Source organism: Oncorhynchus masou, chromosome 23, assembly GCF_036934945.1.
Source record: "Oncorhynchus masou masou isolate Uvic2021 chromosome 23, UVic_Omas_1.1, whole genome shotgun sequence".
Classification (NCBI taxonomy): Eukaryota; Metazoa; Chordata; class Actinopteri; order Salmoniformes; family Salmonidae; genus Oncorhynchus; species Oncorhynchus masou.
The window spans coordinates 52,833,463-52,848,572 of record NC_088234.1 but is presented as its reverse complement, the minus strand read 5'-3'; the positions used below and the strand labels follow the sequence as shown (position 1 = coordinate 52,848,572).

At 42.3% G+C, this 15,110-nt stretch overlaps 1 protein-coding gene across 1 annotated transcript; it reads right to left on the bottom strand.

The window, feature by feature from the left end:
• Nucleotides 1-10,337: 10,337 nt before the first annotated feature.
• On the bottom strand, nucleotides 10,338-13,014 carry LOC135511033 (interferon-induced protein with tetratricopeptide repeats 1-like). The gene is made up of 2 exons (XM_064932493.1): nucleotides 12,932-13,014; nucleotides 10,338-12,814 (listed from the first exon to the last, which is right to left on the bottom strand). Exons 1-2 carry the CDS (start codon nucleotides 12,955-12,957, stop codon nucleotides 11,497-11,499), a joined length of 1,344 nt encoding a protein of 447 aa, XP_064788565.1. The 5' UTR covers nucleotides 12,958-13,014; the 3' UTR covers nucleotides 10,338-11,496.
• Nucleotides 13,015-15,110: the final 2,096 nt, after the last annotated feature.

Sequence of the window (15,110 nt, the reverse complement as noted above, 5' to 3'; positions counted from 1 at the left end):
TGAGGGATCCTGAGAGGATTCCTGTGAATATGCAGAGACCAATGCAGGGGGATGGGAAGAATGTGCTACGGTATAGTGGATTTTCTTAGCATTCATAGCCATGGTTGTCAACTGTACTGCAGAAACAGTAAGTCACAGAAAATAAAGGTTGTGGTGGCTAGCTGCGCCACTAGAGGTCCTGGTTCGAGTCCAGGCTCTGTCGCAGCCGGTCGCAGACGGGAGACCCATGGTGCGGCACACAGTTGACCCAGCGTCGCCTGGGTTAGGCGAGGGTTTGGCCGGCCGGGATGTCCTTATCCCATCGCGCTCTAGCGACTCCTGTGACGGGCTGGGCGCATGCACACTGACACGGTCGCTAGGGTTATGGCGTTTCCTCTGACACATCGCGCTCTAGCGACTCCTGTGGCGGACTGGGCGCATGTACACTGACACGGTCGCCAGGGTTTTGGCGTTTCCTCTGACACATCGCGCTCTAGCGACTCCTGTGGCAGACTGGGCGCATGCACACTGACACGGTCGCCAGGGTTATGGCGTTTCCTCTGACACATTGCGCTCTAGCGACTCCTGTGGCGGGCTGGGCGCATGCACACTGACACGGTCGCCAGGGTTATGGCGTTTCCTCTGACACATCGCGCTCTAGCGACTCCTGTGGCGGACTGGGCGCATGCACACTGACACGGTCGCCAGGGTTATGGCGTTTCCTCTGACACATCGCGCTCTAGCGACTCCTGTGGCGGACTGGGCACATGCACACTGACACGGTCGCCAGGGTTATGGCGTTTCCTCTGACACATTGGTGCGACTGGCTTCCGGGTTAAGCAGGCATTGTGTCAAGAAGCAGTGCGGCTCGGCTGAGTCGTGTTTCAGAGGACGCATGGCTCTCGACTAAGAAGTAACGTTAGCTCCTTCAGTCCTATATTGGGCTCCTTACAACCCATAACTTACAGGGATCCAAACAAAATACACTGACTCAATTGAAAACAATTCAACAATTCTACAATTCTTTTTTGCATGAAATAGGAACTGCCTACAACCATATACCATTAGAAAACGATTACGGTTAATGAAGTGTTTTGTTATTGTTTAAAAGATACTTCAAACTAGCCCATACGCCAATGAAGGATGGACATTTATTATGACACTGCAATTTGGACCACTGACGACTAGCACTGCCGGACCTGACGATGAGTCATAAAGTTCCAACTTGAAATAATGTAAGATGTTGCTTTAAACGTAGACGTAATACATCGAGCCTATCAAAACCAGCTATCTATTAAAAAAGTAGCAATTTACACATTTTCTATTGTAACAATCCATGGTTTAATTGTGGATTCATGCAATAACTCAACAAAACTAGAAGTTTTTTCATTAATAATGTTTAGGCCAATGAATGAACAGGAACACTCAAACTGGAGCCGAAATAAAAGATGATCAACTGAATGATACATTTTATGATACATTGCATTTTGAAGAACTATTTAAAATCACAAACGTTTAAACATAATTCATTCTTCTGCAATTGCAAGACCAACAGGAGCTTGTTTAGAACTGATGAAAAGCTTTCGAGATTTCCTTCTCCTTTGATGGGGTTTGATGGCGGTTGGCACCCAATGTTAATGGTGCATTACTGTCACCAGCTGGACGGGGTATTGAAAGAGAAAATAAAAACATTAATTGTGGAAAAAACACTTCAACAAACAAAATGCATCCCATGTATTCAATCACAGTCCATTTCAGAATGCATCCCTACACATGGTCAGAGGCCTGTGAGGATTGAACATTCACCGATCAGATTTATTGCAAGGCCTCTGCTGTGAAATCATGAATATCCCAAAAACTATAATCTGCATTCACAATGATTCCAATTTTCTCAGACTTCTTCTCTGATTGTGCTGTACAGTTTATGACCATTACAATAAATAATACAAAGTCCACCTTTTTAACATGTAACATTTCATGATCCCTTGTTTAATGAGAAACTCATGGTGGCTCTTACTACCATTGTTTTTCTCCCCACCATTTGCTCCTTCCACTCTTCTCCCAGCTTCCAGATAGGAGACACTCTGGACACCCCTTACTCTTTTCACCTCGGTCTCCTTCACCCTAAAAGGGCACTCCAGGAATTCGGACGCATGTTCACCACGACATTTGCAGCATTTCACTTCATCTGGCATATGATACTCTTCCCGTCTACCCGCATTTGACACAAGACCAAAACTTCTGCATTAATGACACTGAAAGGGTTTGTGCACAACAACTCATGAATCCTGACTTTATATGAGAAGGGAAAGACTCTTCATCAAAGAACAGTAAGTAGGGATGAAGTAAATGTATTTTCTCCATCCACCATACAGGTCAGTCAAGGTGCAACAACCACTCCATCTACAGTATGTCCTCAGTTATATCATCTGCCTTTACTTCTTACGCAACCCCAGAAATAACCCTCTTGATAGGCGCCCTGCTTCGTAAAAAAATCCATACAGGAACATTCCACCGATTATCTTTTTAATAAGGATTAAAACATGCTTCTTCTGCTTGGTAAACACACAAAATGTCTAAATATGACCACTTCTTGTGTCTCTCACCGACAACACTTTCCTCCAAAATATACCAGATTTTCCTTATTCTTCCGACTAAAATCTAGTCTAGGGTTTCCTAGTTTCCACCACAACTCTACTTATTTTGTTTCAATTCTTCGCCACTGTAACCCACTTATTCTCACTCTCTGTGCTATTATCTCCACCCGACTCACTAGCAGTTTCAAACAAAACCCAATTTTCCACAATCTCGTCAAATCCTTGGTATTACCTGACTGGCTTTACCCATAATCGGAACTAGTTTTCCCCCATTGAGATAGCTAGAGGGCTCTTGTGCCCAAATTTCAGCATGGGCAGCGCCATTAAGAGCTTTCACCATTTTACATTTACATTACATTTACATTTAAGTCATTTGGCAGACGCTCTTATCCAGAGCGACTTACAAATTGGTGAATTCACCTTATGACATCCAGTGGAACAGCCACTTTACAATAGTGCATCTAAATCATTTAAGGGGGGGTGAGAAGGATTACTTTATCCTATCCTAGGTATTCCTTAAAGAGGTGGGGTTTCAGGTGTCTCCGGAAGGGGGTGATTGACTCCGCTGTCCTGGCGTCGTGAGGGAGTTTGTTCCACCATTGGGGGGCCAGAGCAGCAAACAGTTTTGACTGGGCTGAGCGGGAACTGTACTTCCTCAGTGGTAGGGAGGCGAGCAGGCCAGAGGTGGATGAACGCAGTGCCCTTGTTTGGGTGTAGGGCCTGATCAGAGCCTGGAGGTACTGCGGTGCCGTTCCCCTCACAGCTCCGTAAGCAAGCACCATGGTCTTGTAGCGGATGCGAGCTTCAACTGGAAGCCAGTGGAGAGAGCGGAGGAGCGGGGTGACGTGAGAGAACTTGGGAAGGTTGAACACCAGACGGGCTGCGGCGTTCTGGATGAGTTGTAGGGGTTTAATGGCACAGGCATGGAGCCCAGCCAACAGCGAGTTGCAGTAATCCAGACGGGAGATGACAAGTGCCTGGATTAGGACCTGCGCCGCTTCCTGTGTGAGGCAGGGTCGTACTCTGCGGATGTTGTAGAGCATGAACCTACAGGAACGGGCCACCGCCTTGATGTTAGTTGAGAACGACAGGGTGTTGTCCAGGATCACGCCAAGGTTCTTAGCGCTCTGGGAGGAGGACACAATGGAGTTGTCAACCGTGATGGCGAGATCATGGAATGGGCAGTCCTTCCCCGGGAGGAAGAGCAGCTCCGTCTTGCCGAGGTTCAGCTTGAGGTGGTGATCCGTCATCCACATTTTACAGTAGTCAACTGGGTTAAAAAAAGAAAGTAGTCAACTTGGTGGGACCTCCTATGGATTAAGGAAGGATCACATGATCAGTGTTGCCAACAAATTTTCAGGGTAAGTTGCTAGAGGCAGGTTGATTTGTTGCTAAAAGTTGCTAAATGACGTTGTGATGTCATTGCGTGATAACGTAAAACTGCGTCATTATGTAGAATAAACAATAATGTTACTCAAATTTACTGGCCATCTTGGCAAAAAATATGATTTGACATTTGTTCAGGTACAGACTCCCACTCTTTTCTATACTTCTGGCTGTACAATTTTGATTGAGACATGTTGATTGATGTTGTAAGTTCTGTTCAAGATCAAACATTCATGACCAACTATATTCATTGGGTTTGGCTTGTCGAACCCATACTACTGCTGCTGCAGTCAGCCAACAATGATTTGCAATTTGCTGAAATTGCTGCTAGCCTGCTGCCGCCTGTGTACGAACTGAGCGCCTGCTGCTGACGTCACTCACAATGCACTTTTGCTGCCAGGCACGTGTGTTGTGACTGAGTGTGTGACAGAGAAAATCATTTTGGTTTCATTTAGAGGGAAAATGTGTGCATCTTAGCATTTGAGTCACTTTTCAAAAGTTGCTAAAAGTTCTAAATATTTTTTTTAAAGTAGCTAAATTTGCTGCTAGGTGCTGTTTGAAAAGAAAGTTGCCAGGGTAGTCTGAAAAGTTGCTAAATCTAGCAACAAAATTGCTAAGTTGGCATCACTGCACATGATTACATCCGGGTCACCAGAAGGGATCTTCTAATGAATTATACTGGTGAGCAAACATTCCATAACTGGATATGGCAGTAAATTACAAACCTTAGCTTTATACCTTTTCAAACAACCCACTCTAGGTGGCAGAATGCCCCCTTTGAGTCTGTTTGCCAACTCCTAGAAGAAGTAGAAGAAGAATATCGACTACTTCAAAATGAAAATGGCCTCAATGGCGCTTTAGCTAATAGTTAATGTATTAAGCCTTAAAATTGCTACTTGATATCCACAACTCCATTTAGAAATTCTAGTTATCTACATGGGATAGTGATGTACATTGCAAAATTACTTTGCCTTGTTTTCTATTACTGTATTAATTGAATTAATGATATGTAAACACAATATAATAGAATAGAATAGAATACCTTTATTTTCCCAAGAACTTAGAAGGTATTATACAGTATATCTTACACATTTAACAGATTTTCTAGAAACAGAATCAATTGTTCCCACTGTGCAGAAAACAAAAACAAACACAGATTGTCAGTCTGTGAGGCTATAATGGGTTTCTCTACTTTATAATGCAAGAATTAAGAGTAACATTAGTTTGTCTACATTCGTCCGCAGTATGCCTTTGCAGCCACAATATGAAAATAATTGCTTTTCAGAGAGACACCAGGGATTGTAACATACTCTGCTTCATGAAAACATGTCTCTCTCTCTCTCTCTCTCTCTCTCTCTCTCTCTCTCTCTCTCTCTCTCTCTCTCTCTCTCTCTCTCTCTCTCTCTCTCTCGATATACTGTCTGACTCTGTAAAGCCAGTTGGGTTCCCAGTACATCGCGCCGACAGGAACAAACATCTCTCCGGGAAGCAGAAGGGTGGAGGTATATGTTTTATGATTAACGACTTATGGCTTAATTGATATCATACAGAAAATCAAGACATTCTGTTCACCTGATCTAGAATATCTCACAATCAAATGCCGACCATACTATCTCCGAAAGAGTTTTCGTCAATAATAGCCACAGCGGTCTATATCCCCCCCAAGCAGATACCATGGTGGCCCTCAAAGAACTTCAATGGACTTAATGCAAACTGGAAATCACATATCCTGAGGCTGCATTTATTATAGCTGGGAATTTTAATAAAGCAAATTTGAGGAAAAGGTTCCCTAAATTCTATCAACATATTGATTGTTGTACTCGCGCTGCTAAAACCCTCGACCATTGCTATACTACCTTCCAGAATGCATATAAGGCCCTCCCCCGCTCTCCATTCGGCAAATCGGAACACGATTCCATCTTGTTTCTCCCCTCCTATAGGCAGACACTCAAACAGGAAGCACCCGTGGTGAGGACTATTCAACTCTGGTCTGATCAATCGAAATCCACTCTTCAAGAATGTTTTGATCACGTGGACTAGGATATGTTCAGAGTAGCTTCAGAAAATAATATTAACACATTAGCCACTTGAATTGTTTGCAAATATTGCATCACACATCTCATATGTATATAATGTACTCTATACTATGTCACTGTATATTAGTCCAATGCCGCTCTGACATATACAGTTGAAGTCAGAAGTTTACATACACTTCAGTTGGAGTCATTAAATACAATTAATTAATTTATCAGGAAGTGCATAGGAGATGTTGTACCCACTGTGACTATTAAAACCTACCCCAACCAGAAACCGTGGATAGATGGGAGCATTAATATAATGTTTACATACCCTACATTATTCATCTCATATGTATATGTATATACTGTACCCTATATCATCTACTGCATCTTTATGTAATACATGTATCATTAGCCACTTTAAACTATGCCACTTTGTTTACATACCCCACATTACTCATCTCATATGTATATACTGTACTCGATACCATCTACTGCATCTTGCCTATGCCGTTCTGTACCATCACGCATTCATATATCTTTATGTACATATTCTTTATCCCTTTACACTTGTGTGTATAAGGTAGTAGTTTTGGAATTGTTAGGTTAGATTACTCGTTGGTTATTACTGCATTGTTGGAACTAGAAGCACAAGCATTTCGCTACACTCGCATTAACATCTGCTAACCATGTGTATGTGACAAATACATTTGATTTGATTTGCGCAAAACTGAAAGCGTAAACCACAACATTTAACCAGGGCAAGAAGACTGGGAATATGGAAGAATACACACAGTGTAGTTATTCCCTCCGCAAAGCAATCAAGCAGGCTAAACGTCAATATAGGGACAAAGTTGAGTCCCAGTTCAACGGCTCAGACACGAGACGCATGTGGCAGTGTCTACAGACAACCACGTATTATAAAAGGAAAAAAAGCCACATCGCGGACACCAAAGTTTTGCTTTCAGACGAGCTGAACACCTTCTTCGCTCGCTTTGAGGATAATACAGTGCCACTGACGGGGAACGCTATCAAGGACTGTGGGCTCTCCTTCTCCGTGGCCAACATGCGTAAGACATTTAAGCGTGTTAACCCCCACAAGGCTGCCAGCCCAGATGGTATCCATAGCCGCATCCTCAGAGCATGCGCAGACCAGCTGGCTGGTGTGTTCACAGATATATTCAATCTCACCCTATCCCAGTCTGTTGTTCCCACATGCTTCAAGATGGCCACCATTGTCCCTATACCTATGAAAGCAAAGGTAATTTAACTAAATGACTATCACCCTGTAGTGCTCACCTCTGTCATAATGAAGTGCTTTTAGAGACTAGACAAGGATTATAACGCCTCCACCTTACCCGCCACCCTAGACTCACTTCAATTTGCTTACCGCCCCAAAAGATCCACAGACGATGCAATCGCCACCACACTGTACACTGCCCTGTCCCATCTGGACAAGAAGCATACCTATCTAAGAATGCTGTTCATTGACTATAGCTCAGCATTCAACACCATAGTACCCTCCAAGCTCATCATCAAGCTCGAAGCCCTGGGTCTGAACAAAGGCCCTGTGCAACTGGGTCCTGGACATCCTGACGGGTCGCCCACAGGTGGTGAAGGTAGGAAACAACACCTTTTCTTCGCTGAACCTCAACACTGGGGCCCCACAACAGTGTATGCTCAGCCTACTCCTGTACTCCCTGTTTACCCATGACTGCATGGCCAAGTACGCCCCCAACTCAATCATCAAGTTTGCAGACGACACAATAGTACTAGGCTTGATTACCAACAACGATGAGACAGGGAGGAGGTGAGGGCTCTGGGAGTGTGGTGCCAGGAAAATAACCTCTCACTCAACGTCAACAAAACAAAGGAAATGATTGTGGACTTCAGGAAACAGCAGAGGGAGCACCCCCCCCTATCCACATCGATGGGACTGCAGTGGAGAAGGTGGAAAGCTTCAAGTTCCTCTGTGTACACATCACTGGCAAACTGAAATGGTCCACCCACACAGACAGCGTGGTGAAGAAGGCGCAACAACGCCTCTTCAACCACAGGAGGCTGAAGAAATGTGGCTTAACACCTAAAACCATAACAAACTTTTACAGATGCACAATTGAGAGCATCCTGTCAGGCTGTATCACAACCTGGTATGGCACCTGGTATGGCAACTGCACCGCCCAAGACCGCAAAACTCTCCAGAGGGTGGTGTGGTCTGCCCAATACATTACCAGAGGCAAACTTCCCGCCCTCCTGGATTCCTACAGCACCCAATGACATAGGAAGGCCAAAAAGATCATCGAGGACATCAACCACCCGAGCCACTGCCTGTTCACTCTGCTATCATCCAGAAGGCGAGGTCCGTACAGGTGCATCAAAGCTGGGACCGAGAGACTGGAAAACAGCTTCTCAAGGACATCGGACTGCTAAACAGCCATCACTAGCTGCCTATAGACATCTACTTTGTGCATGACACAAGTAATATTTCCAACAATTGTTTACAGACAGATCATTTCACTTAAAATTCACTGTATCACAATTCCAGTGGGTCAAAAGTTTACATATGTTAAGTTGAGTTTGCCTTTAAACAGACTGGGAAATTCTAGAAAATGAGTTCATGGCTTTAGAAGCATCATTTAGAACATCATTTGAGTCAATTGGAGGTGTACCTGTGGATGTATTTCAAGGCCTACCTTGAAACTCAGTGTCTCTTTCCTTAACATCATGGGAAAATCAAAAGAAATCAGTCCAGACCTCAGAAAAACAATTGTAGACCTCCACGAGTCTGGTTCATCCTTAGGAGCAATTTCCAAATGCCTGAAGGTACCACATTCATCTGTACAAACAATAGTATGCTGGTATAAACACGCAGCCGTCAAACCGCTCAGGAAGGAGACACCTTCTGTCTCCTAGAGATGAAGTTACTTTGGTGCGTAAAGTGCAAATCAATCACAGAACAACAGCAAAGGACCTTGTGAAGATGCTGGAGGAAACAGGTACAAAAGTATCCACAGTAAAAATGAGTCCTGTATCGATATAACCTGAAAGGCCACTCAGCAAGGAAGAAGCCACTGCTCCAAAACCGCCATAAAAAAGCCAGACTACGGTTTGCAACTGCACATGGGGACAAAGATAGTACTTTTTGGAGCAATGTCATCCGGTCTGATGAAACAAAAATAGAACTGTTTGGCCATAGTGACCATCATTATGTTTGGAGGAAAAAGGGAGAGGCTTGCAAGCCGATGAACACCATCCCAACCGTGAAGCACAGAGGTGGCAGCATCATGTTGTGGGGTTGCTTTGCTGCAAGAGGGACTGGTAGATGTCCTAACCGACTTGCCAAAACTATAGTTTGTTCACAAGAAATGTGTGGAGTGGTTGAAAAACAAGTTTTAATGACTTCAACCTACGTGTATGTAAACTTCCGACTTCAACTGTATATTCTTAATCCATTCCTTACTTAGATTTACGTGTATTTTGGGTTTATGTTGTGAAACTGTTAGATATTACTTGTTAGATATTACTGCACTGTTGGAGCTAGAGGCACAAGTATTATGCTACACCAGCAATAACATCTGCTCAACATCTACATACCAGTTGAAGAGCTTTTTTTAAAACAAACAGTTCAATCAAAAATAGTTTAGAACTAAGTTAGTTCAACTAACAATGCCTAAGTGAGTGAGTGAGGGATAGATTGAGAGAGAAACACACTTAGGGAAAGAAAGCCACCTCATGATCTCTGAGTTTAATGAGCAAATGAGTGTCTGATGAGATACCTCACTGACTTCTGCCCTGATTTTATTCTGTATGGACCACATCCTTATCTTCCAATGGGCTGTTATTGCCTCAAGTGTTACAGATTTATTTCTAGCTATGATTAAGTTTCTAGCAAATAGAGACTAAAGCGAATGGGTGTGTGCTGCATTTAAGAGCGCATGAAAGTTATGTTTAGGGGAGAGAGGTGAACCGAGAGGTGTGAAGTGGGCCCAAAATATGAAGTCTCCAGCAGGTGGCGTTTTTTTGCCCCGCTCTGTTTCTTCCATTACGGATAGTGGACGAAACAACACGAATACTGCTCTCACGTCGGTCAGTGGGTAGCATAATTTCTGCTGCCTTGTGGAAATCAATTGACCTGGAAGCATCTTATTTGGCATAAAACAGATGTTGCAAATAGCAGTTGAAGAATCTTTTGTAAATCCTCTATATTATCTGCTCAATCAACACAGCCAGATTCTTTGTACATGCCAGACAGTTTCAGGTTTACTGCAAAGGGTTGTGGGTAGAGTGCGACCACCTCTTCATGAAGGTTGACTTAATTTTGGATGCTGAACTGGTGGTGATGCATGAGACAATGGGAAGTGATGCATTGTCTTTATTAAAACACTAGGTGGCGACGTATACACATCTAATCCTGTTTTTCCTCTGACAAAAACTGAAGAGGAAGCCACCTGAACAAAATCAAGGAGCTCAATGGGTGTGTAGTGTAATCTGTATTTCAATAATGTCACATACCTTAGAACTTAAAACATTAGTGAAATACTGCACAGTACTGTTGGCCAATCTTCCTCAGCAGCAATGATACTGTGATTGCTGGAGCAACTTCTGAGAAGGTGAAGGATGTATTGTGATGTCAACTGACACTTATCACCCTTCATTCCCCCATTGCTTTCCACTGAAACATTCTGTGCTGTATTGTGGTGTTCTCTGGCTCTGACCGTGTACCCTGACCCTGACCTTGTATGGTATCCATGACATTCAGAGCCTTAATCAATCAAACTCAGACCATAGCTGATGACAGTCAATGTATTTAGTCATACAATTTCAACTGGATATCCACAGCTATGCATTAAGAAATTGTAGTTACCTACTGGGAGAGTGGTTTATAATTATAAAATGACTTGTTGTTGTTTGCTGTTACTGTATTTCTTTAATTCATGATCTCTTAACATACTACCTTCATTTTCACAAGAACTTACAAGATATTAGACAGTATAATATTACACATTACATACATTTTCCAGAAACACAATCTATTGTGCCCAGTGTGAAGTAAATAAAATAAAGAATATCCTATTGTTCTGGATAGTCTGTCTGTGAGGCTATACAGGACCTCTCTACTCTATAATGAAACATTTAAAATAACATTAGTTTGTCTGTAGTACATAGTCCATAGTTAACTTGTACAGATTCAATTCAAAATGTGTATCCCAGACAGATATTGTCATGTTAGGCCTACATATTTATGACTTTACTCTCAGCCTTGAATTTCCTTTCCAGTGTTAGTATTGATGATCATGCATCTCTCAGCAATCCCAGTAGTAAAATTGAGCACAGACATTTGGAATACGAAGGTATTCAGTTTGTACGAAATTAAAATTTGTCCTATATTCACCTAGATTTGTCCTAGTGGTATAGTGAATATATTTTCCACATCAATCAATCATAAACAGGTTATGCAAATTTCACTGATTCGACAAGCAGTTCTGGTTAATTCAAGCCTTTATTGTAAAAAAGGTCTAGAACTGGCTGACAGCACCTTCTCCATCAAGTCCATCCAGAAAGTCAACAATTTCCTCAGCTCTGTCTCCCCCGTTATGGACAGTTGACAACAAAACACGAATACTGCTGTCACGTTGGCCAGTGGGTAGCATAATCTCTACTGCCTTCTTGTGGAAATCAATTGACCTGGAAGCATCATGTTTGGCATAAAACAGATGTTGGGCATACCTGTTGTATAATTTTTGTAAATCCTGTGGTTCCATTCCTTCTATTTCAAGAAGCAGGTCCTCAAAAATCTTATCTGCTCTATCAACTCTGCCAGATTCTTTGTACATGGCAGACAGTTCCAGTTTAACTGCAAGGGATTTTGGGTAGAGTGTGACCACCTCTTCATAAAGGCTGACTGCATTTTCAATCAGAATATGCCTCATTGGGTTCCTTTTCTCTTCTTGAGAGAAAATCTTCCATTTGTAACACTGCGCAAGACGCTTTTTCAGTTGGCGTGAATCAGGGTGTCTCTCCAGGGTCCTTCTTGCCAGGTCAATGCTTGAATCATGAGAGACGTAATCTCTGAAAAATGATAGTAAGAGTCCAAATCCACCAAAGCTGTCCAAAGGCTTCTCTATCACTTCCTCTGCAAGTTTACGTGCTTCCTCAACCTGGCCGCTATCTGCAAGCCTCTGCAGGTACATCACTGTGATGGTCAAATGTTCTGGATCCAATTCTCTAGCAATCCGTAGGTGCTCCAACATCTCAGATCGCAGCCTCGGAGTAATGTCTTTATTTTCAAAAGATTTACTAAATGCTATGGCATAGCCACAGCACAGCACCTTGTTCTCAGGGTCCTCTTTTAAGGCCATCTGGAAGCAATATACCGCTGCCTTCCTCTTGCTTATGTCAAACTTATTCAAAGTCCAGGCCCTTTCGCCCCATACTACACCTGGGCAGGGTGAGGGGTTGTCCCGCAGTAGTCTCGCAACCTTCTCCACATAGGTCTGGCTCTCTGTCATCTCCCCTTGGTGATAGTGCACCCAGGCCAAGTTCCCATAGTGGACCACCAGACTTAGCTCCACGTCGTCTGGGCTGTTTAGGCGAATGGCCTCTTCAGCCTTCTTCAGGCATTGAAGAGCGTCCTCTGTGGAGCCCAAAGCGTGGTGTAGGTAAGCCAGGAGGTTGTACAGATGACCCGTCCAGGAACATTGAACCCCCTCGCTGCTGATGATATCTATCAGGGTATGTCTGAGACTTTCCAGTTTAGATCTGCTGTCGTCCAACTTCCAGGTGAAGTGGCATTCCAAACCCTGCAGCCTAATTTTCAAGGTGTTCTGAGCCATTCTGGTTTAAAAAAGACAACAGTTCAATCAAAATAGTTTAGAACTAACAATACTTAAGGGAAATATTTGGATGGGGGTGATCCAAGGACTTGTTTAGAGAGAGAGAGCGAGAGCTTACCTCTTAGTTGGACAAGAGAAAGCCATCTTGTCGTCTCTGAGTTTCAAGAGGAAATGAGTGTCTGGTTAGATACCTCACTGACTTTTCTCCTGATTTTATACTGTATGGACCACATCATTATCTTACAATCAGCTGTTCATGCTGTTTACTGCCTCACTTTACAAGCAGTATCAAAGTTCAATTTCTAGCCATAGTTTTGTTTCTAGAAAATAGAGACTAAAGTGAATGGTCATTGAATACACCATTCCAATATCATTTACATTTAAAGATCAATCAACTTCAAACAACCAACCAACCAACTGACCCATCATCACAATTACTTAATATATAGGTATATGATATTTCTGAGTAATGAATACAAACATAATTCAGCCTTTTTTACTCTATGCAAAAGTAAGAAACACGTCAGTGGATTGCTAACTAACCCATTTTAATTGGCAGTCACAGAGATGTTGAGTCAACACGTTGAGCCAAAGGAGGTTTTGTGTAACACATCTTACAGGTTAAAGTTTATTAAGATCAGAGAGCAGAATCCACATACCAAAATCCATGTCACACCCTGCCCTGACCAAATAAAGAAAGAAAACACAAAATACTGAGACCAGGGTGGGACAACAGTTGACAACCAGACTTTTTTAGATATATTTTATTATAATGTTTGAAACATCTTATGATAAGAGTTCTTCTCCTTAAGAAATCAAAAGCAATGTTTCGTCATCTCACTTTTCAAAGAGAAAAAGATGGTGAGAGATGTGACGTTAATGTTAAATCGCTGTGTGCCCCTTTAAGAGCGCACAAGAGTCATGGGCTAGGCCAGGGTTTACCGAACTCGTTTGCTTTTTTCCCTAGAGCTGATTCAAATAACCAAAGCTTGATGATGAGTTGGTTATTTGAATCAGCTGTCTAGTGCTGGGGGAAAAACTAAATGTGGCCCCAGGACCGTGTTTGGGGAACCCTGGAGTTGCCAATCCCTGCATGAGACGATGGTGAAGTGATGCATTGACTTTATTAAAACACTAGGTGGAACCTTAAACAACAATAAAATCCTGTTTTTTGTCAAGCCATTGCAAGGAAAAGGGTGTTGTATTTCACGAAGACTGAAGGGGTAGTCTACTTTATAGTGACGGGCATTCCGGTCTTTTTGGTGAGCCTGATCATTTTGCTCCGTTCAACTAAAAGAGCTGTTAATTTGCCTCTCAAATAGTTCTTCACTCTGTAGTTCTTCAACTTTTACATAAAACCATACAAAAGAGCACATCTGTAATGTAAAGCACAGACATTTACCTGCCATTATGTCACAATGTGACATGCAACTTAAAGTATATTTTTATCTGACCAAATTAATAGACGGCCTGCAAAGAAAATTTTATAATTTTTTTAACACAGTGTGTGGACCAGAATGATGCTCTCTCCTCACTACCTATTGTTCCTGCAGTGAGGAATCTCTAGATAATATTTAAAATAACTTATCTACAGATAATTGTTGTTGGCAGCTCAAAAAGCAGTGATAACAGTAGGCTAGACAAATCTGAGAGACTAAGAAATGTCTCTTCCACAGATGCGATTCGACGTTCACCAACAAGAGCTGTTCAAAAAGAGACATTCGTTCGCGAATGACCCACTGTCACTACTACTGCACTGTACAACATCAAGAAGATCAATAGGTGTGCAGTGTAGTGGGTATTTCAATAATGTCATGTACAATAGAAGTTTAAGAATATGTGAAATACTGTACAGTAGGCCTACTGGCAAAATGTTGTCCAATGTTTCTAAGAGAAAATATACTGTGATTTCTGGAGCACTTCTGAGAAGGTGATGTATTGGGATGGATACTGAAGTCACCCTTCATTCCACATTGCTTTCTACCAAAACTCTGTCTCTGACCGTCTACCCTAACCCTGACCTTGTACCAACAGTACATGTCAAAAGTTTGGACACACCTACTCATTCAAGAGTTTTTCTTAATTTTTTATTATTTTCTACATTGAAGAATAATAGTGAAGACATCAAATATAAAATCAAATCTTTGGGTTACTACATGATACCATATGTGTTATTTCATAATTGTAATGTGTTCACTATTATTCTACAATGTAGAAAATAGTAAAAATAAAGAAACCCCTTTAATGAGTAGGTGTGTCCAAACTTTTGACTGGTACTGCATATACATCAAACTCAG

What these genes read in the sequence shown, in the direction of transcription:
- LOC135511033 (XM_064932493.1), bottom strand. Translation starts at nt 12,957, where the DNA reads ATGGCTTTCTCTTGTCCAACTAAGAG. An exon ending in TTCTCTTGTCCAACTAAGAG is followed by an intron (nt 12,815 to 12,931) that starts GTAAGCTCTCGC and finishes TTTTTAAACCAG; the next exon opens with AATGGCTCAGAACACCTTGA.